The sequence below is a fragment of the Elgaria multicarinata genome, chromosome 17 (assembly GCF_023053635.1).
Source record: "Elgaria multicarinata webbii isolate HBS135686 ecotype San Diego chromosome 17, rElgMul1.1.pri, whole genome shotgun sequence".
NCBI classification, from domain to species: domain Eukaryota; kingdom Metazoa; phylum Chordata; class Lepidosauria; order Squamata; family Anguidae; genus Elgaria; species Elgaria multicarinata.
The window spans coordinates 2785938-2807094 of NC_086187.1; the positions used below are offsets into that span (position 1 = coordinate 2785938).

Sequence of the window (21157 nt, forward strand, 5' to 3'; positions counted from 1 at the left end):
CCGAATAGGAGGCCTTTGAACTCGAACATGTCGCTTCCATTAAGAAAACAAAGGTATCTGTGATAAGCTGGGTGAAGCTGGCATCCTTTGGATCCACCATTGTAAAACAGAGACCTTTTCTCAGCAGAGGCAGGATGAGTGCTAAGGTGACGATGAGAAATCTCTTTGGTGTTATATAAGCGTTCAGAGGTCCAAAATAGGATGAAGTCCCCAATCCCACTTCAGTATTGTGAAATAATGGGAGAAGAACCCGTCGCTCTCCCAGTACAGACTGATTTTTCGAATACCCCTACCCCACCCACCCATCCACCCTTTTCTTTTCTTTTTTTAATAAAAAGGCCATCTCTGAGCTTAGAATTTCTGATGGTGGAGTGAGTTTCACAGTACCAAGATGAGGGAGGACATTGAATTCTATCTTGCAGACAAGACAAACAATTCTGAGGACCTAGGTGTCCATCATTACTAAAGTCCAATAGCAGAAGAAGTAACTTAGGGTGTTTCCAAATCAAGGCTGAGTCGTGAGTGAGTCAAAGTCGGCGCTTGAGGCATTCTCTGTGGGTGTTCTTTGCTGACAGGACATACCATCCATGTCCCTTTTTCACTGATATTGCGCCGTATTGTATATGAAACTGCACTCTTGCCTTTGGCAGAACTGTTAAGTAAAAGGCTGATGAAACCAACAACAATATTTGTACGATTGCTGCTGCTGTGGCTGCATTTGCCCAATCCCCACCTTTTTTGCTGTGGATGTTGCTTTTTGGATCATGTCCATTGACTCATCACTTCTTAAATCGAAAAGTCCCACACCATCAAAACGCAAATCTTCAATTCTTGACTGTGCCTCAGGTGTCAGGCCGGCAGACCTTAGTCAAGCATGACTCCTCAGTGCAATTCCACCAAGCTTCAACTTTGCTCTGCAGGCCGCTTTTGATGCCAGACAATGTTTATCTGTTGCCTAGATAATTTCAGTGCTTCTGTTTGGAAAACTCTTCCCAACTCTCTCCGATCTTCAAGGTAAACATCCAGGTAAAGAGGACACATTTTCCTAAAGAAAGAGCTGGTATCATGCCATCATTGTTTGGAAATTGGCCATGAGGAGAATCAGGGAGGCCAATGAGTAAATTTTTCTTCCCAAGCCTTCTACCTTCTTTGTCCACCGGCGCAGCATGAGGCTCCTGTGAGTGTCCTTCTGAGGATTCCATAATAACTGAGCTCAGTTTAGGATGGATAAACAAGAACTCAGCACCCTTTTTCTGAATGCAGTACAGAGACTCCAATTTCTTTGAGATCAGAGTCATGGAAGATGGGGCCTTTCTTGACTGCTGGACTATTTGAAGCAAGGTTAGTAAAAACGGTATTGATACCAGCACCAATGACTCCATAAATAATGCATCAAACACCAGGCCCTGCATGCGTTCAGTGGGTTGGTGCGTGTCAGTTCCAAGAGCTTGCGCCATTCTGATCAGTAAAGTCTGCTATATCCTCAGATATGTCCAGCGACTTTATTGACGGCGGAACTGAAGAGGGTGAGGATGAGTCAGAACACCAGTCCTTTATTGATTGTGGGGATGACTCCCAATCGTGCCGTTTGTCAACTTGAGCTGGTGGTGTCGGTGGAAGCCACTTGAAGGGCAGTGTCCCGCCATGTGCTCTTAACCTGCTGCAGTTTGTTGCTCAGAGATGTAAATCTCCGCAGAACAGGAGGACAAACTTCGTTCTCCCGTGAAGGCAGGACAATGTCGCTGATGGTGGTGGCTGAAACCTAGGCAAAGTTATGCCCAGATATCTTGCCCTCTCCCAATACATGTCGTGGTCCTTGCACCAGTCATTGTAGTAATAGTGATAAGTTGGAGCAGCAGACCATTCTGAGGATCCATCCCAATCTCGGGTAGGAGACTGAGATCTCTCTGCACTGTGTCTGTCCCTTAGAAAATCTCCTCTTTCACTCTTTCACAGAATCAGGTGGTCACGGAGCATTTGGGGATACTCGAGGTGTTGTTAGCCTCGGTGCTGATGTGTTTCCCAGGGGGAAGGATCTCTTATTTCTCTTTCCGAACTGCCTGAATCATAGAATCATAGAATCATAGAATAGCAGAGTTGGAAGGGGCCTACAAGGCCATCGAGTCCAACCCCCTGCTCAATGGAGGAATCCACCCTAAAGCATCCCTGACAGATGGTTGTCCAGCTGCCTCTTGAAGGCCTCTAGTGTGGGAGAGCCCACAACTTCCCTAGGTAGCGGATTCCACCGTCGCACTGCTCTAACAGTCAGGAAGTTTTTCCTGATGTCCAGCCGGAATCTGGCTTCCTTTAACTTGAGCCAGTTATTCCGTGTCCTGCACTCTGGGAGGATCAAGAAGAGATCCTGGCCCTCCTCTGTGTGACAACCTTTTAAGTATTTGAAGAGTGCGATCATGTCTCCCCTCCATCTTCTCTTCTCCAGGCTAAACATGCCCAGTTCTTTCAGTCTCTCTTCATAGGGCTTTGTTTCTAGACCTCTGATCATCCTGGTTGCCCTCTTCTGAACACGCTCCAGCTTGTCTGCGTCCTTCTTGAATTGTGGAGCCCAGAACTGGACGCAATACTCTAGATGAGGCCTAACCAGGGCCGAATAGAGAGGAACCAGTACCTCACGTGATTTGGAAGCTATACTTCTATTAATGCAGCCCAAAATAGCATTTGCCTTTCTTGCAGCCATATCGCACTGTTGGCTCATATTCAGCTTGTGATCTACAACAATTCCAAGATCTTTCTCGTTTGTAGTATTGCTGAGCCAAGTGTCCCCCATCTTGTAACTGTGCATTTGGTTTCTATTCCCTAAATGTAGAACTTGGCATTTATCCCTATTAAATTTCATTCTGTTGTTTTCAGCCCAGCACTCCAGCCTATCAAGATCACTTTGAAGTTTGTTTCTGTCTTCCAGGGTATTAGCTATCCCACCCAATTTGGTGTCATCTGCAAATTTGATCAGCGTTCCCTGCACCTCCTTGTCCAAATCATTAATAAAAATATTGAAGAGCACTGGGCCCAGGACTGAGCCCTGCGGCACCCCACTCGTTGCCTCTCCCCAGTTTGAGAAGGTTCCATTGATAAGTACTCTTTGAGTCCGATTCTGTAGCCAACTGTGGATCCACCTAATAGTTGTTCCATCTAGCCCACTTTTAGCTAGTTTGTTAATCAGAATGTCATGTGGTACTTTGTCAAAAGCTTTGCTGAAGTCAAGATATATGACATCCACAGCATTCCCACAGTCCACAAGGGAGGTTATCCTATCAAAAAATGAGATCAAATTAGTCTGACAGGATTTGTTCCTGACAAATCCATGTTGGCTTCTAGTAATCACTGCATTGATTTCAAGGTGTTTACAGATTGACTTCTTTATAATCTGCTCCAGAATTTTCCCAGGGATGGATGTCAGACTGACTGGTCTGTAGTTCCCAGGTTCCTCCTTTTTGCCCTTTTTGAAGATAGGGACAACGTTAGCCCTCCTCCAGTCGTCCGGCACCTCACCCGTCTTCCATGATTTTGCAAAGATAATAGACAAAGGTTCTGAGAGTTCTTCCGCTAGCTCCTTCATTACTCTTGGATGCAGTTCATCGGGCCCTGGGGATTTGAACTCATTCAAGGAAATTAGGTGTTCTTTGACCATTTGTTTATCAATCTCAAACTGCAATCCTGCCCCCTCAACTTCTGCTTCACTTTTTCCAGGGGGGTCATAGACCCGCTTTTGGGAGAAGACCGAGGCAAAGTAGGAATTGAGCACTTCAGCCTTTTCTTTGTTGTCTGTTATCAATTTGCCATCCTCATTAAGCAGTTGAACCACCATTTCTTTCCTCTGTCTTTTACTACTCACGTATCTGAAGAAAGCCTTTTTATTGCTTTTAGCATCCCTCGCTAATCTCAGCTCATTCACAGCTTTAGCCTTCCTGATGCCATTTCGGCACTTCTGCGCCACTTGTCTGTACTCTTCTTTTGTAGCCTGGCCTTCTTCCACTTCCTATATGTATCCCTTTTTGTTTTCAGTTCATCAATAAGTTTTTTGTGGAGCCACATTGGTTTCCTCTGTTGTCTTCTATCTTTTCTCCTTGTTGGAATTGTTTGTAACTGTGCCTTTAAAATTTCATTTTTTAGATACTCCCACCCATCCTGCACTCCTTTTCTTTTTAGGCTCCCTTGCCACGGGACCTTACTTATTATAGTTCTGAGTTTATTAAAATCAGCTTTCCTAAAATCCAGAGTACGTGTATGGCTACGCTCGACTTTTGTCTCCTTCATAATCAAGAATTCAAGTATGACGTGGTCACTTTCCCCCAGAGTTCCCGTAACTGCCACTTTATCCACTAAGTCATCCCTATTGGTCAATAACAAGTCAAGGATTGCCGATCCTCTAGTTCCTTCCACCACTTTCTGTAGGAGAAAGTTATCACCCATACATGTCAGGAATTTCTTGGAAGGGCCGCTTTTGGCAGTAATGGTCTCCCAACAGATATCAGGGTAATTGAAGTCTCCCATCACTACTACATCACACTTCCTTGAAACACTGGCAATTTGTTTCTCAAAAGTTTCGTCCTCGTCTTCTCCTTGATTGGGTGGTCGGTAGTAGACTCCGATTATCATATTCTTTTTATTCCTAGCCCCATTTATTTTAATCCAGACGCTCTCGACGGGGCTCCCAATCTCATCCGCCTGTATTTCTGTGCAGGGATAGGCATTTTTAACATATAGTGCAACTCCACCTCCCTGAGCCGAGGTCGGCCTCAGCATCAGTGCACACTGACTCGGTGCTGACACTGATGTCGGTGTCAAATGTAGCAGAAGCAGTAGCAGGGACAACAAAGACGGAGGCAGGGCCCTCTTATGTCTGCTTGGATCCGTTTTCTTTCTATTTTTCTGGCCCTTAGGTGCGGATTTTTGTTCCCTGGCTCCCTGTGAGATCTTTTTAGCCGTGGCAATATAGCTAAAGCTCCACCAGAAGTAGGTGGGTCCGTCCGACTAAGCTTTAGATCAAAGGGAGCTTTGGGAGGCAGGCTGAGGGCAACACATTCCTGAACTTTGTCAATCTTTTCTCTTGCTTCGTTGCTCCAATGATTCAGGAGCCTCAACAGCCTCCAATGCCTTTCTCCAGAGGACTGCTTTAAAGTGGTCTGAGCGATGCTGACAGGTTTGTTTCGAAACCCCCCAGCAATGTGGACAAGATTCCACCACATGGGCACCCCCAAGGCAAAATAACATAAAGCGTGCCTGTCAGTTGGAGGTAACTTATTCCCACATTTAATGCACTTTTGGAAAGGCACTTTCAATGCCACATGCAGCCCAAAGTAAGTCCAGAATGAGGGGAAAAGGTAGGGTGGGGGTTGGAGTGATGAAAGTGAAGGAAAAAATTAGTAAAGACAAAAAGTTTGAAGAAATTCTTAGCTTTCTCATAAAAAAAAATAACACTCAACAGAGCAGGAAGTTCCCCTACAAGGGAGCCGGTTCAGCAGTCAAAAGAGAACTGAGGACTGGGTGGGATCCCGTTGGGATGTGCACCGGGGGGGGGGGGGGAGGGGGAGCCATTCCCTGCCAAAACTATTCCCAGTTATGGAAGTTTCCCGAAATCAAGGCTCCACACAGGCACAGAGCCCATATGTGTGATGCACAGAAGCCACGAAGAAGAAATATATTAAATCTGATAGCACTGTGGTCACTATTTCCAATTGTTCAACATTCACATCTGGGCAATAGCACTTAAAATTAAATCCCTCTGGTTGGTTCCATAACTAACTGTTCAAGGGCACAGCTGTCCAGACACACCTGGATGAACCTGGACCTATTTCAATCAGGCTTTTAGCTGAGATGTGTCACTGAGTGCTTTGGCCGCCTTATGGATGACCTATGCCAGGAACTGGATGGGGGAAGCGTAGCCACAGTAGTCCTGGACGTCTTGGTGGCTTTCAATATCATCAACCATGGAATCCTATTAGACTGCTTGGTGGAGCTGGGCCTTGGGGGTAGATTGTACAGCACTGGTTCCAGTCCTTTCTGTTGGGCTGCTGGCCTATAATGTCCCACGGGGATCTTTCTTGTCCTCTATATCATTTATGCTGGTCCATGACCGAAATAATAAACTGAAACTATATCACTTAATATCTCTGGGAGGTGCCACTAACATGCAGTTAACACCCAGCTCTATTGTTCTCTGTCACCTAATATTGAGGAAGTGGCTGATGCCCTTGAACCCTAATGGGCTGGACGTGGATGAACAGGTAGAGATTAAATCCCAACACAGACAGAGTTGCTGTTGGTGAGTAGAAAGTCAGGCTCATGGATTGGGATTCAACCTGTTCTAGAAGGAGCTGTGCTCTCCCTGGAAAATCCGTAGCTTGGGAGGGTCCATTGACTGCATGCTACGCTGTGCTGCCCTGGATTGCCAGGCAGCAGCCATCACGAGGAATGCATCTCCACCACTACGTTTAGCACGCCAGCTGCGGCTTTGCCTGAGTATGATGTGGCAACAGTTACCATGCCTTGGCCACACCACGTTTAAACTATTGCAATGTGCTCTTCTTAGGGCTCCCCTTGAAGAGCCATCTGGAAGCTTGAGTTGGTGTGAAACGTGGCAGCTAGGCTGCTAACCAGTGCATGGTATCAAGACCCTATCATCACCCTGATAGCAGAAGGTCTGCCCTGGTTTCCAGCCCCAATTCAAGCTATTCATTCTAACCTTTAAAGCCCCTGAACAGCACAGGGCCTGGCTATCTCCCTGTAAACCTGTCCAATTATTTAGATCTACAGAGGCGGCATTTCTGAGGACACCGCCGTGCTTGGAGAGCATGCCCAAGAGGTATCCTGTCCCCCCCACTGGACGATTTGTCCTCAGAGCAAGACTCAGAGCTCCCTGCAGCTGCCGAGGCTCAGGACCCCCCCAAGGCCAGAGGGTCTGGAGCGGCCAGGGCCCTCAACAATGCCTGCCCATGACTGGCCCCCACGAGAGAAAGGGGGAGCCACTTCAGAGGCAGAAGAGGAGAGACCCCGGACCCCCAGTGGAAGAGCTCCCCTGCCATGATCATTCACGAAGGTCTGCAGCAGATCCCGAAGAGTTAACCCAGAGCAGCACAGCACCCTCAGGAGCACACGCACCATCATCTTCACTCCTTTCCCCCATCAGCTCCACGGATTCGGAGAGAGAAGCCAGCGATGTGCGTCTGGAGGAGGCTGCGGAAGCAATGCTGGGCTGTTTGCTGCCTGGAAGCCGACTCACCCAGTGCTCACCTAGTGAGGAGCTTGTGGAGCCTGCGGAAGGAGACAGGTGTTGTGGTCAGACAGGAGGCGTCAGAAGAGACAGGACAGGCGCCAAGCCACGGACCAAGAGGAACAAGCAGCACTTTGTGCGCATACCAGGGCAGGATCCAATCAGAGCTGCCACAGGAAAAGATGCACTGTTATCCAGGGACATAGACTGAGTCTGAGGGGTGTGTGTGCGTGATGGTCTCAGCCTCATCCCGGAGATCAGAACTACCGATTAGTTACAGTGCACAGCCAGCAGCAGGGGGGCAGGCACTTCTCAGGGACGCGAGGAGAGCATAATCCATCTCGCCTGAGCTCTCCGAACGGCCTTTGCTGCTCCACACACAACCTCAATCTGCCCCCGGGAAGGGAGACAACGGTCTTTCCACTTCCTTCCACTACAGAGACACTGTACGGAAAAAGAGGTGGCTGCTCCTAGGTGGGACTGGACGTTTCTTTTCCCACACAAGGTCTCTGGTAAGGAAGGGAAGAAACAGAAAGGTTTCCTTTTCCAGGGCCATATGGAAGTTTGCATTTGCACACGGGGTACAGCTGCAAACCAGCAATTCAGAGCTAAAAAAACATAAAACAGCTAAGTCAAGAAACAGGAAGACATGGACATAAAGAAAGAAAACCTTCTTTGGCCACCTCCGTTCATAGAAATCCCCCACATGCTGCCAGTGAATCCTTTTATTTTGAATTTAATGGGATTGGGGGGGGAATAATGTCCAGGTAATTAATTGAAGGGAAATTTATTTTGGAGAAGGATCTGGATTGTTTGGGTGGGAAATTAATTCGGGGTAATGGATAAATTTCTTGAAGAACTGATCTGGATAATCTGGAGTGCAAATTAACCAGATAATTTGGCATGATTTGGATGGGGAATTGGCTCTCCTGTGTGCAATTTAAACTCTGAATATGCAAATATGCATATACGTTATCCTACAGATATTTTAGGTAAATTTCAGCCCTGGGTCATCTTGGTCTCTAACAACACTCCTGCATTGTTGCTGAGAGGCCAAAAAGTGAGGGAACACACTTATTCATACTACTGAGTGGGGGGTGGGGTGCAGGTTCCAGCCGGAAAACGATGTCGGTGTCTTCCAATAGAAGGAACAGAGCAGGAACATCGGAGCACAACACAAGAGCCCAGTGAAGCACCAAGGGGACATAGAAGGGCTGAGAGCCTTAAGAAAACAGGGAAGCTGCCTAGAAAACTCTCCAAGTCAAGGAGCAACGTCGGCAGACAGGTGGCCGGCTTCCCAAACACCAGACGGGATCATTTCAACTGACCTGGGAATTTCTCCCACGGCACAGTGTCCTTCTGGACAAGGCATCCCAATACCCATCCAATGGAGGAAGCCAGAGAACAGCTGCCACCGCTCCAGACATTTACCTGCCACAGAGCTGTTGGCTGACCAGGAGGGAATGGCTGTCCGCCTCTGATAAAAGAGGATGTAGGCCGTCTGCTTGCACACTTCATTTTCATCCAGCTGCTGCACATCACTATCATCGAAACAGTACCAGAGGCCATCAATGGAGTTCTTGCAATAGGCTGCAAGGGAATGCCAGTGTTAGGGGAGAGGCTCCATGCAGCCACGGCTGCCTGACTCCCCCCCCCCCCATCCTCCTCCCAAAAGAGGGAGGGGGAAATGAAGCTGTCAGGCTGAGCAGCAGCATGTGTTACACTCTGCAAGGCGCAATGGAGGATGCCCTCCAAAGACCAGGAAAACTAGCTCTGTCTAAAGACCAAAAGGACTTTAGAGGGGCTCTCTCAGCAAGCCAGAGGAAATCCCAACATTTCTCTGGCCCCTCGGTAACTTCCTTATTCAAAGAATGAGCCAGGAAGACTGCAAGCCATGGGCCAAATGGAAAACTGCCCCGAGTAGTGCCTGACTAGGAGCACCGCCCAGTCACCTGTGTAGTGCCCCCCCTGCATGGTGCCATGGTGGTTGCACACGGCATACAGGTCATAGATGAAGTCCTCCGGGTCTCTGCCCAGGCCGTAGGGACGCCTCCAGGGGGACCAGTGAGATGGCAGGCTCCAGCTGCTCTGGCTTCGTTTCACGACGTGAGGCGTCATGTCCAGGCCAGTTAGAGGGAACCGAACCATGTTTTGGAGCTTCATCCTTCTGTCTGCTTCCTGTTGGCAGAGGCAAGAGCAAGCTCCGTGGCAGCGCCTGGGAGGAGCTGTGTCAGCCAAGCCCTAGGGAGGTAGCCAAGCCCTCCTGCACACACCCCTCCCCATGCACACACCCCCAACATCAGAGGCTGCTCAGGCAAAGGCAACACTGAATGGGAGAAGCCTCCAGATCCTGGTGCCCCCAGAGGCAGCTCCTGCCAGAGGAGTCCAGCCCTCCTCCTCCCCACCACGAACTGAGGTGGAGGAAGCCAGGCTGCCCCTGCATGGAACAGCCCACACAACTGTCAAGAGGCAACCGCCTGTGCCAGCAAAACCCAAAGCCAGGGCCAGCCCTCTCCTGCAGAGGCCTGTCCCCCACCCCCACCCCCACCCCGCCACGCCACGCCTTTCACCTGTCGGAAGCGCTTCAAGTGAATGATGAGGACATCAGGCAAGGTCCAGAGGCTCAGCGTGATGCTCCCTTGCTGCAGCTGCTTACAGTGGGGGCAGCGCCAGGCATCGTCCGGAGCCAGCTGCAAGCAGAGAGACGCCAGTGCTCTCAGACACGCCCCACCCCGCCCTGCCCTCCCCCGCTGGCCAATGGCCCTGAAGGGGACGGACCAGGGCGGTGCCTCAGAAGCAGGGGAGAGGGAAAGGGAGGGAAAGAGATACTCAGCCATCCTCCAGAGGGGCTGTGCATTTTTGCGGTCTGAGAGTGTACCATTCATTTTGTCTTGTGTCTTTGTAGGAGACTGTTAGATTTTATACATTCAAATCGAGATGGCAGGCAAAGCAGCCATACCACGCCCCAACCCACAGCCCAGGCCAGCATCACCCTGAACTTTCAGGAGAGAAGGAGAGAGAGAGAGAGAGAGAGAGAGAGAGAGAAGCAAGCAGGCAGCCAGGCAGCCAACAGACAATGCAAGGAAGAGGCAGCCTTTGGGCAAAAAGGACAGCAAGAGCTGCTCTGGCCACGAAGGGTGATAGCTTTGTTGTGATGAACAGTCCAGAAGATGAACTGAGAGGGCACGGGTTCTCTCACCTGCTCCTCTTTGGTGTAGAGCTGGAAACACTGTGACAAGGTGCACGACTGAGGCTGATGATGGAGCTCCCTCTGCTGGCGGACACTCTCTGCGTCTGGGACATATTCATCCTCCACATTGATGAACAAACTGCAACAAGGAAGTGTGGAATTTACCTCTCCGCTCTGGACTTGTAGGCAAGCCAGCAGCACACGCAAGGGGAGGAGTGAGGCTCTGCAACCCCTTCAGAAACCCAAGGAAGCTCTCTGCACAAGATCACTGGTGTGAGAGCCAGTGTGGTGTAGTGGCTAAAGTGCTGGACGGGGAGTCAGGAGATCTGGGTTCTAGTCCCCACTCGGCCATAGAAACCCACTGGGTGACTTTGGGCCTGTCACAGACTCTCAGCCCAACCCACCTCACAGGGCTGTTGTTGTGAGGATAAAATGGAGAGGAGGAGGATTATGTATGCCGCCTAGGGTTCCTTGGGAGGAAAAAAGGCGGGATATAAATGCAAAAATACATACATAATACATCACTGGGCACCCAGTCCACAGCAAACCTTGGAGGCTACGACTCCAACCCTAACAGAGTCTACACCAGCTTAGGACCAGCTTAGTGAGGCAGGGGATTCCCCCCACAGCAGCCGCTGCGGCGTAGGCATGTGGGGAAAGGACGCCTGCTGCTGCCCCACTGCCTTATTAGGAAGAACACGATACATACTACTCTTTCGTCTCCTTGTCCCATTCCACGACTAACTTCACGTGAGGGGTCCCACCTTGCCCACAGGACTTCAGGGCTCTGCAAAGAAAACATTGTACTAATTAAAAATCAAAGATGTTGCATATGGAAGCCCCTCGTGCATTCACCAGTGGCCACGTTCAGACGACGGCAGGCTTCTTACCCAGCCCACAAACCCTACTGCAAGTCACGAGTTGCAGGGTGGGTAAGAAGCACCCCTCCCCTGTACCACGTTCAGATAATACAGCAACCTGAGCTGCACTGCAGGTAACTGTGCAAATCACAGTCATGTAACCGGCAGCGCGGGAGTAAGGAAAGAACCCATGATTCCCCTCCCACATCCCTTCAAACCCAGGCTCTGTGTGTGTGTGTCTCTCTCTCTTTCTTGCACACGCAACGAAAGAACCTGCCAAACCCATCGTGGAAAACCATAAGCAGGAACCCAGCTGGGGCCTGGAACCTGTCCATTCAGACCTGGCGGCATCATCACAGGCAGCACGCTGAAGAGGAGCCAGGAGCCAGTTCGCGGAAACAGCTTCCTCCCTCTCCTCTCATCAGGACAAGCAGCAATCCACGCAGAGCCAAAGCGAGGCTAGGCAGACGCGAAGTCTCTGCTCCTGAGGAAAGGCATGCCACAGAGCCCCGCACCAGGCTCCCCTGCTGCCAGACCGAGCGAGAGGCCCTCCGCATGTTCTGCGTTCCCGTTCCCCAGGCCCGTAAGACGCCTGTTCCCATGTCTCTCCACTCACACCCTCCACAAAGAAAGAAATCATGCTCACCGTTCCACCATTAAGTGGCAGAGAGGCCGTTCTTCCTGAGGTAACAGGTATGTTATGCCCACAGCACTGACCACTCGCAAGCTGAATGGACAGACCTATATTGAACAGTAGAAGAGAGGTGAAGTTGAGTCCATTCTGAGAAGGCGGTGATGACGGGTCGAATAGCATTCGCTTCTCCTGTTTTCACACAGAAGAGCCTGCTATATGGGGTCCCTGTTGGGTGTGGCGGCCATGCAATCACTTCCAACTCATGCACACCAGTCCTGTGGCCCACCAATCAGATGGACAGACTGCACAATCCAAAGCCCATCCACTGAAAAGATGCACATTAACAGCCCAGCACCTACTCTAAGTGGCAAACCTTCTCTTCCTCCCTTGGGTCTCCACATTACTCCAACGTAATGAGCAAAAAAGAGCAGCAATTTCACATGGAGCACTTGTGGGGCTGCTGATTATACTCTTGGCATGGTCAATTCCTCCAGTAACTGAAAATGTCAGCAGCAATGTCACTTTTTAAAAAACCCGCAACTAGATTGACCTTTACTACTTTAAATTTGTTCCCTCCAACTGAGGTGCACAAGGCCCAGCGCTGGTCTCTCTTACCTGAACACAGGCGGAAGGCCGTAGAAAATACTGCATCTTCTCCAAGATCTCCTTCTGCAGAAGGTCCCAAGGAATGGTCTTCTCTAAATGCAGCACAAAGGGCTGGCCAAGTCTGTGGTGGGGAGAAGGACCATTAAACTGGCAGGTGGCCCCACCTCAGGCCACGAGAAAAGGATTTCCAGCCTCTTGTTTAGATTTAAGAAGAAAAATGAAGGTACCGAAAACTGTTAACATATTCATTTCAGTACACCTAAGGAGTGATGTTGTCATGTAATATGTGCATGCATACTTCCTCTGAAGAGTCGCCTGAAAACATGAATTACAATTCTGAATGCCCAATCCTACTAGTATTGCATCTGTTAATTATGTTACTAATTAATCTTATTAAAGCGTGCATTTTTAGAAACGGACAATTTTTCGGCCTACATCAGTGTGTGCGCCCCACTGCAGTAAGAAGAGATCTGGACCAAAGCTGCAACCAGGGCTACCGTCCTTCCGCTGTGCCTGGGAAACCAGCTGCATCCTTTCCTGGAGAAGAAGACGTGACCACCCCGATACATCCCACGGCAAGCTCTCCTGTAGGCTACTGTAATGTGCTCTATGGCACTACCTTCAAAAAGGGTTCAGGAACCACAATGAGCCTAAAATGCAGCAGCCAGGATCCTTAAGGGATCCTATTGTGACCTTGCACCAGTAGTAGTTTGTCTCCAGGCCCATGTCCAAGTGCTGGGCTTGACCGTTAAAACTCAGAACAGCCATGGTTTGGGAGACATGAAGGAGCACCTCCTCCCACACGGTTCTTCGTGTGCATCATGGCTGCCCAACTGCCTTGCTTGTGCATTTGAGCCAGCTAGATTTGGGGCCTCCTATGTGGCAGCCGTCCAGCCTCTCTTTGGAACTCCTTTCCCAGGGAAGAGCACATGACTGGCTCCCTTGCAAGTTCTCAGGTGACCCGTCAAGTCTTTTATTTTTAGGAAGGCGTGTGCTTTGCTGGGTTAGTGATTATTTCCAAGTCTCAACATGGTGGTTTAGTTAATTGTGCCAAAATAAGTGTTTTCATCCTGGGTGCTTCGAGACTAGGCTTTTACCTTGTAATCACCCTGAGGAGTGGGAGTGTTCCAGATGGTATCTTCCACTTGTAACCCTCCCCAAGTTTTCCACCACATCTTCCACCTTTTTTCTCACCAGGAAAAAAAAAACATTTTGGTGGGGACTGAATAGATGCACATTGTCTTTTGATTGGTAGTGCTAGGAAGCACCCCTACTTTGCCTTCCTCTGGACACTCTCCAATTTGTCAATGCCCTTCTTAGAATTGTTAGGGTGGCCAAAAGGACCCCCACTCAAAAGACCCCTTTTCTGGGGAAAGAGTACACCAAGCACTCAAGGCTCTGCCACTACACCCCTCCCTTCCCCCTTCCATTAATAAAGAGTCATCGGAAATGCAGTTGGCAAGTTGTTCAAGGTTGCTCTGCACTTTCTAACTCACAAAGTAAGTCCCTAATCTGTCTGGTCAAGAGTAACAACTTCCAAAAACGCAGCTACCAGAGGCTTGGATCCCGGATCCATGTTGTCATTATCCCAGACACTTCGGCGCACTGCTCCTTGTTAGCATGAACAACCACTCCAATGGTCAGCAAAGTTAGTTTCGCCCGCCCTTGCATGGGGGGCTTATCTGGTACCGTAAGTTACATAAACAGGGCATAGTTGTATTGTTAGCTGTTAGAAATAGTTTCATTTATGGAAAATGTAGAATTCTGCAATCAATAACGGATGGGAGGAGGGATGAGCCATGAGCTCATCAGGAGGGGCAGGGAATGTTATAAAAGATCTTAGTTGTGGATGATGGAGAGAGAAGCTCGTCTTCGATCCATCGAGGGTGAGTTTCCTCCTACACGTGTGGTTCAATAAAATGGGTCACTGAATCTGGACTTGTCTGGTTTTCCTGTTCCCTCCCTTCTGGTTGGGGGCTTTACCCTAACAATTTTGGTGGCAGCGGTGGGAAAAACCCGATTTGACCAGCTCCCCCGGGGTCTACTTCAGGGACCTCCACAAACTGGGTCCTGCGGATCTGAAGGCGTTCTCCTCCCTTGGAGGGGGAGGGCCTGTGGCTCCGCAGGTTCCTGCCAGGAAATTTGGTCCCTAGCCTAGGCTCCTCAAATCAGGGAGGGACTCCCCTGAAATGGTCACTATGCCTGGAGTGCCCAGTCCAAATGGGACAGGGCAAGTGCCAAACTGCAGCACCAAGAACCGAGCGAGAGACAGGGAGTGGTTTAACTCACCTCGTCCTCCTCCAGGGCGGTCACTGCAGCTGGCCCTCCAAAGTGGATGGGTGGGTGGCGGATCCGTCCTTTGGCACGCCGAAGAATCAGGTCGGCACCGGCTGGCCAGGAACCTGGGGTGGGCACCGCTAGTACGGATCCCACCCCTGCCACCAAAATTGTTGGCCCAGATTCTTAGTTTTACTTATGCGCCCTAGGGAAAAATTGGGGGCACATGAGCAAAAAGGGGGGGATGATGGGAGAAGTGGCAAAGAACTGGTTTGCTCCTAGATTAACAACAGCCGCTGCCACCAAAATTGTTAGGGTAAAGCCCCCAACCAGGGAACAGGAAAACCAGACAAGTCCAGATTCAACTGTGCAATTTTCTGGGCTTGAAAAATTAAAAAATAAACAAACTTCCAATTGCACATTTTTTTGAGGCTCTGAAAAGTTTTAAAAAACATTGCGAAAGAAAAAGGTGTCGTGATCAGAGCAGGGAGGGGGAGACAAGATGGGTCTGCGGCGAAGGACACTGAGATTCCGGGTGGAGGACTGAGGAGGAAGGAGGGGGAGAACTGGCCACGGTGATCCCGATCGTCTGTTGGGCACACCGTGGCTTGCTCTGCCACCAACCCACCACCACCTAGCTTATTCTGGAAAACTGAATAGACAGATCTGTGGGCGGAGGTGACAAATACCTCTGCGTTGTCATGGACAGACCATTTTCTGGTCAGGGTTAATATCATGGCTACCATCCGCCCCTGCAAGGGTGGCGGACCTATTAAGATGGTCCACCCTCGAAGGCTGATGGATCCTCTTGGATTCCAGAAAGCCTTAGAGGGTGCTATGGCTGGTATTGTCGACAATCATGTTGAAGCCCTGGTCAATAGATGGAATCAAGACCTAACTAGGGCTATCGACACGATTGCCCCCAAATGTCCTCTACGACCTGCTTCCAATCGGGCACCTTGGTACACAGAAGATCTCAGGAAGTTGAAGCGGGAAGGTCGACGACTGGAGCGCTGATGGCGGAAAACTCGTCTCATATCCAACAAGGCACATCATAGAGAACATCTTCGTGCCTATGGGGTGGTAATATGAGCAGCGAAAAAAGCTTTCTTCTCTGACCGCATTGTGTCTGTGAATTCACATCCAGCAGAACTGTTTAGGGTGCTGAGGGGTCTAACTCAGGTACCTCCTCCCCTGAACCCAGTTTTAGAGCCTTCGGTAGTTCACTGTGATGCATTTAATGATCATTTCACAGATAAAATCTCTCGGATAAGAGCCAATTGGCTGCTTCTAAAAAAGCCCTCCCTGGAGCTTAATAATTACAGACCAGTATCAAATCTTCCATTTTGGGGCAAGGTGATTGAGAGGGCAGTTGCCTTCCAACTCCAAGCAGTCTTGGATGATACAGATTTTCTAGACCCATTTCAAACTGGTTTTAGGGCAGGATACGGAGTTGAGACAACTATGGTCGCCTTAGTGGACGATCTCCGCATGAGTATTGACAGGGGGAGTGTGTCCCTGCTGGTACTTTTGGACCTTTCAGCGGCTTTCGATACCATCAACCATGGTATCCTTCTGGAACGCCTGAGGGATTTGGGACTTGGGAGCGCTGTGCTGCAGTGGTTCCGGTCCTACCTCTCAGGTAGATTCCAGATGGTGATGCTTGGGGATAGTTGCTCCTCAAAAAAGGAGCTGTTGTATGGCGTACCACAAGGTGGCATCCTATCCCCAATGCTGTTTAACATCTACATGAAACCGCTGGGAGAGATCATCCGGAGGCATGGTGCGGGGTGCTATCAGTATGCTGATGACACCCAAATATATTTCTCTATGCCTTCAATAAAAGCATCAGCTAAGGATAGTGTGTCTCTTCTGAATGAATGCTTGGAGGCAGTAATGGGCTGGATGAGGAAAAACAAACTGTAGCTGAATCCAGACAAAACAGAGGTGCTTGCTGTCAAGGGCTCTGACCTAGGTTTGGAGGTGTGTCAACTAGTTCTGGTTGACACTCCCCATGAAAGACTGTGTTCACAGTTTGGGAGTGCTCCTGGATCCGTCGCTCCAAATGACAGCCCAGATAGATGCGAAGGCCAGGAGTGCCTATTATCAGCTTCGGCTGATACACCAGCTGCGCCCCTTCTTAGAGTCAGAAGACCTAAAGACAGTACTGCACACGCTGGTAACCTTGACTTCTGCAATGCACTCCACATAGGGCTACCATTGTACCTAGTTCGGAAACTTCAACTAGTTCAAAATATGGCAGCCAGGTTGGTCACCGGTACATCTAGGAGTGAGCATATTACCCCAACATTAAAATCACTCCACTGGCTGCCAATTAGTTTCCGGGCAAAGTACAAAGTGTTGGTCATTACCTTTAAAGCCCTAAATGGTTTGGGTCCAGGTTACCTGCGGGACTGCTTTCTCCCATATAGTCTGCCCCGCACACTCAGGTCCTCTGGGGTGAACTTACTTCAGTCAGCTAAAAGAACAGGTTGCTTACCTGTAACTGTGGTTCTTTGAGTGGTCATCTGTGCAGTCACACTATGGGCTCTGCGCTTGCGCTGAGCTGAGCTTCGGAAAGGATCAGTAGCTGAGTAAAAAAAAGTTTAGAAGGCGGGAACCCCTCCCCCACCGTCCAGTGCGCATGCTCCCGCCCGCTCCCGCCTTCCCCTCAGTTCCTTTGCGACCTTGAACTTGGTACCGAGAGGAAGACGGAGTCGAAGAACTAGGTTGTGTGACTGCACAGATGACCACTCAAAGAACCACAGTTACAGGTAAGCAACCTGTTCTTCTTTTTCGTGGTCTCTGTGCATCACACTATGGGCGATTACCAAGCCTTTACTTACCGGAGGAGGGTCGGTGTCATTGCAAGATTGCCGAAAGGACTGCCCTGCCGAAGGAGGAATCATTCCTGGAATGGGTGTCGACACCGTAGTGTTTGACGAATGTCAACGGGCGCGACCAAGTAGCTGCCTTGCAAATGTCAATGAGTGGAACTCCTCTGGCGAAGGCAGTGGATGTAGCCAAACTTCTGGTGGAATGTGCCCTTACCACGGTAGGGGGTTGAAGTTTTGAAGTTTGGTATGCAAGGCGAATGGTGCTAACTATCCATCCCGCAAGGCGTTGGGAGGAGACTGCGTGGCCTTTTTGAGTACCTCCATAGCAAACGAAAAGTCTGTTAGTAGTGCGGAAGGCTTGGGTCCTGTCTTTATAAAAAGCGAGGGCCCTACGGACGTCGAGGCAGTGTAATCGCTTTTCGAGGGAGGTGGTGGGAGATGGAAAGAAGGCTGGTAAGACGATTGGTTGATTGATGTGGAATTCTGAAACTACTTTAGGTAAGAAGGCAAGGTCTGGACGAAGAACAACTTTGTCGGTGTGGAAGACTGTGAGTGGTGGATCGACATGGAGTGCGCAGAGCTCACTTGATCTTCAGCCAGATGCTATGGCGACGAGAAAGGCAACTTTCCAGGTAAGTAGGTGTAGCGATGTAGTGGCTAGTGGCTCAAAGGGTTTTGTAGTGAGGGCATTGAGGACTACAGACAAACTCCAAGTTGGATATATAGGCTTTATGGGTGGAATTAAATTCTTTAGGCCTTTCAGAAATTTTTTAATAATTGGAGTGGAAAACAGGGTTTTCCCTTTGATTTCGCCTCTGTGAACTGATAATGCAGCGAGGTATACTCTAATGGAAGAGTACTGTAAACCTTTAGAATAAAGGTAGTGGAGAAAGAGGAGGACGTCCATAGTTGAGCATTGTTCAGGCTGGAAGGAGTTGGCAGAAGCGAAAGCGGAAAAGGATGCCCACTTCTTTGAATACGAGTTTCTCGTAGAAGGTTTTATGGATGCAGACAGGATTTCTTTGATGTCTGCAGGGAGATCCGGCGTGGAGGTAGGCGCGGCTAGGCGTTGTGTATCCTCCATGCCAAGAGATTGAGAGTGTGTAGGTCCGGGTGATGAATTATGGCCGTGATTGCAAGATAGGAGAGATGGAATGAGCGGTAGAGTGTAAGGTTCTTCGTCTGTTATACGGAGAAGAGGGGAGAACCAAGTTTGTCTGGACCATCGAGGAGCAATCAGTATGCAGTTGGCATTGTCTGTGATAATCCTGGCTATTACCTTGTTGAGAAGAGGAAACGGAGGAAATGCATAGAGTAGAGGACCGTGCCAATTGTGGAGGAATGCGTCCCCTAGTGAGGCAGTGCCCACACCCCCTCTGGAGCAGTAATGTTTGCAAGCTGTGTTCTCTTCGGAGGCGAAGAGGTCTATGTCTGGTCGGCCCCAGAGATGAAAGAGGTAATGGGTCACCGAAGTTGAGAGTTTCCATTCGTGCTACGGGCGTATATGATGACTGAGAGAGTCTGCTAGGGCATTGTCCGTACCCGCAATATGGATTGCGGTGAGGCGGATTCCTCTGGGAATAGTCCATCTGAGTAATCGCAGGGTAAGGTTGACGAGTTTTGAAGAGTGCGTGCTGCCTTGCTTGTTGATGTGCCATAACACTGTAGTGTTGTCCGTGAGGACTTGGATGTGTCGGTTGGAAAGCTCTAGTTCGAATGCTAGCAGAGCTTTCCTTACTGCTTCGAGTTCTAAGAAGTTTATGTAGTTTCTCGCCTCCGATATCGACCATCGATCTTGGATCTGAAGCAGGCCGCAGTGGGCTCCCCAGCCTATGGTGGAAGCGTCTGTGGTGAGGACCCGCAACGGCGGTGTTGGATGGAATGGGACACCGCGAAGGAGATGTCCGGGTATTGTCCACCACTGAATAGAGTGAGCTACATGCTTCGGAAGGTTGAGGAAATGTAGTCTGGGGTTGCGTAATCTGTCGAAGTGTCGCAGGAACCAAAGTTGCAGGGGGCGCATTCTGAACCTGGCCCATTCGACAACGGAGACGGTTGATGCCATGTAGCCTAGTAGGCATTGAATGGAGTGTATCGAGGTTCGAGTGGCTGACACCATGACTCGGGCTTTCCTCATTAGTATACGGGATCGTTCGAGTGGTAAGTAGGCTCTTGCAGGTATTGAATCGAGACGGGCTCCGATGAAAGTTATTGATTGGGTTGGTTGGAGGACGGACTTTTCGTGGTTTATACATAGTCCGAGGTCGTTGAGCAGGGAGATGGTGGTCGATATGTGGTTTTGGAGATGTTGTTTGGAGTCTGAAACCAGGAGCCAGTCGTCTAGATAGGGATAAACCTCGACGCCTAGTCTGCCATACATTTGGTGAACACCCTTGGGGCCGAAGTGAGACCAAAGGGTAGTACGCAGAACTGGTAGACGTCTGTGCCTATGGCGAAGCGTAGGAAGTGACGGCAAGATTCGTGAATGGAAATATGAAAGTACGCGTCTTTGAGATCGACGACGGCGAACCAGGCATTTTTTCTTAAGAACTGTAGAGTTGTGCCCAAAGTTGTCATTTTGAATTTTTGAGGGCGTATAAAGGAATTTATGTCCCTTAAGTCCAATATAGGTCTGAGACCCCCGTCCCACTTCGGGACTGTGAAATAACAGGAGAAGAAACCTGCAGTTGCGAACTGTTTGGGGATTTTTTTGATAGCTCCCTTGTGCAGAAGTGTCAATGTTTCTTGTAGTAGCTCTTCTGATGGTGTTGTATATTTTACAGTGCCGAGAGGAGGGGGGGTCTGGAAGTCGATCCTGTATCCTGTAAGGACGATGTCTAAGACCCACGAGTCCGTAGTAATGTTCTCCCATGCGTGGAAGAATGGAGCGAGACAGTCTCGGAAAAGGTGGGGTCGAGGATGTGGCGTGGCGTCAAAAATGACGTTTAGAGAAGCTGCCCCCTCTCTTCTGAGATCTAAATTTGTTTTGAGGGGTAGTCGTCTTTCTTTGAAAGGTTTGTGAGGGTTGGAACCTCGGTGTCCTGTCAAAAGATTGCCTCTGTGAGTACGGTTGGTACTGGCGCGGCCAGCGACGGGATTTCTGGGATTGTTGTTGCTGCTGTTGCTGCGGGCCGATGCCCATCTTTTTGGCAGTTGTTCTTGCCTTTTGGACATTGCCCATCTGCTCATCGGTCTTTGAGTTGAAAAGACCATCCCCGTCGAAGGGGAGGCTTTCGATCCGTGATCTGGCTTCTGGTGTGAGACCGGCGGATCTAAGCCAGGCGTGACGCCGAAGAGCTACTGCGTTTGTCATGAGTTTCGAGTAACAGTCGGCTCGGGTAGAGTTGGTTTGAAGTTTAGAAAGTTTGGATGCCTGAGCTTGAAAAGCTCTTGCTAACTCTCTCTGGTCGTCCGGCAAATAGCCACACAGGGAGCCCATTTTGTCCCAGAGAAAGGATTGGTAATGTGCCATTAGTGCCTGGTAGTTAGTTACTCAAAGACCTAAAGCTGACGCGGAGTAAGCAC

At 49.6% G+C, this 21157-nt stretch overlaps 1 protein-coding gene across 1 annotated transcript in view; it reads right to left on the minus strand.

Annotated features, from left to right (window-relative positions):
• Positions 1 to 21157, minus strand: part of USP31 (ubiquitin specific peptidase 31) — a 90286-nt gene that overhangs the window by 15055 nt on the left and 54074 nt on the right. Inside the window, exons 8-15 of the mRNA XM_063143415.1 lie at positions 12528 to 12639; positions 11925 to 12019; positions 11128 to 11205; positions 10428 to 10557; positions 9799 to 9918; positions 9181 to 9406; positions 8660 to 8818; positions 7117 to 7269 (exon numbers count right to left, since the gene is read on the minus strand). Coding sequence (XP_062999485.1) covers positions 7117 to 7269; positions 8660 to 8818; positions 9181 to 9406; positions 9799 to 9918; positions 10428 to 10557; positions 11128 to 11205; positions 11925 to 12019; positions 12528 to 12639 — 1073 coding nt within the window. The remainder of the gene's footprint in view (positions 1 to 7116; positions 7270 to 8659; positions 8819 to 9180; positions 9407 to 9798; positions 9919 to 10427; positions 10558 to 11127; positions 11206 to 11924; positions 12020 to 12527; positions 12640 to 21157) is intronic.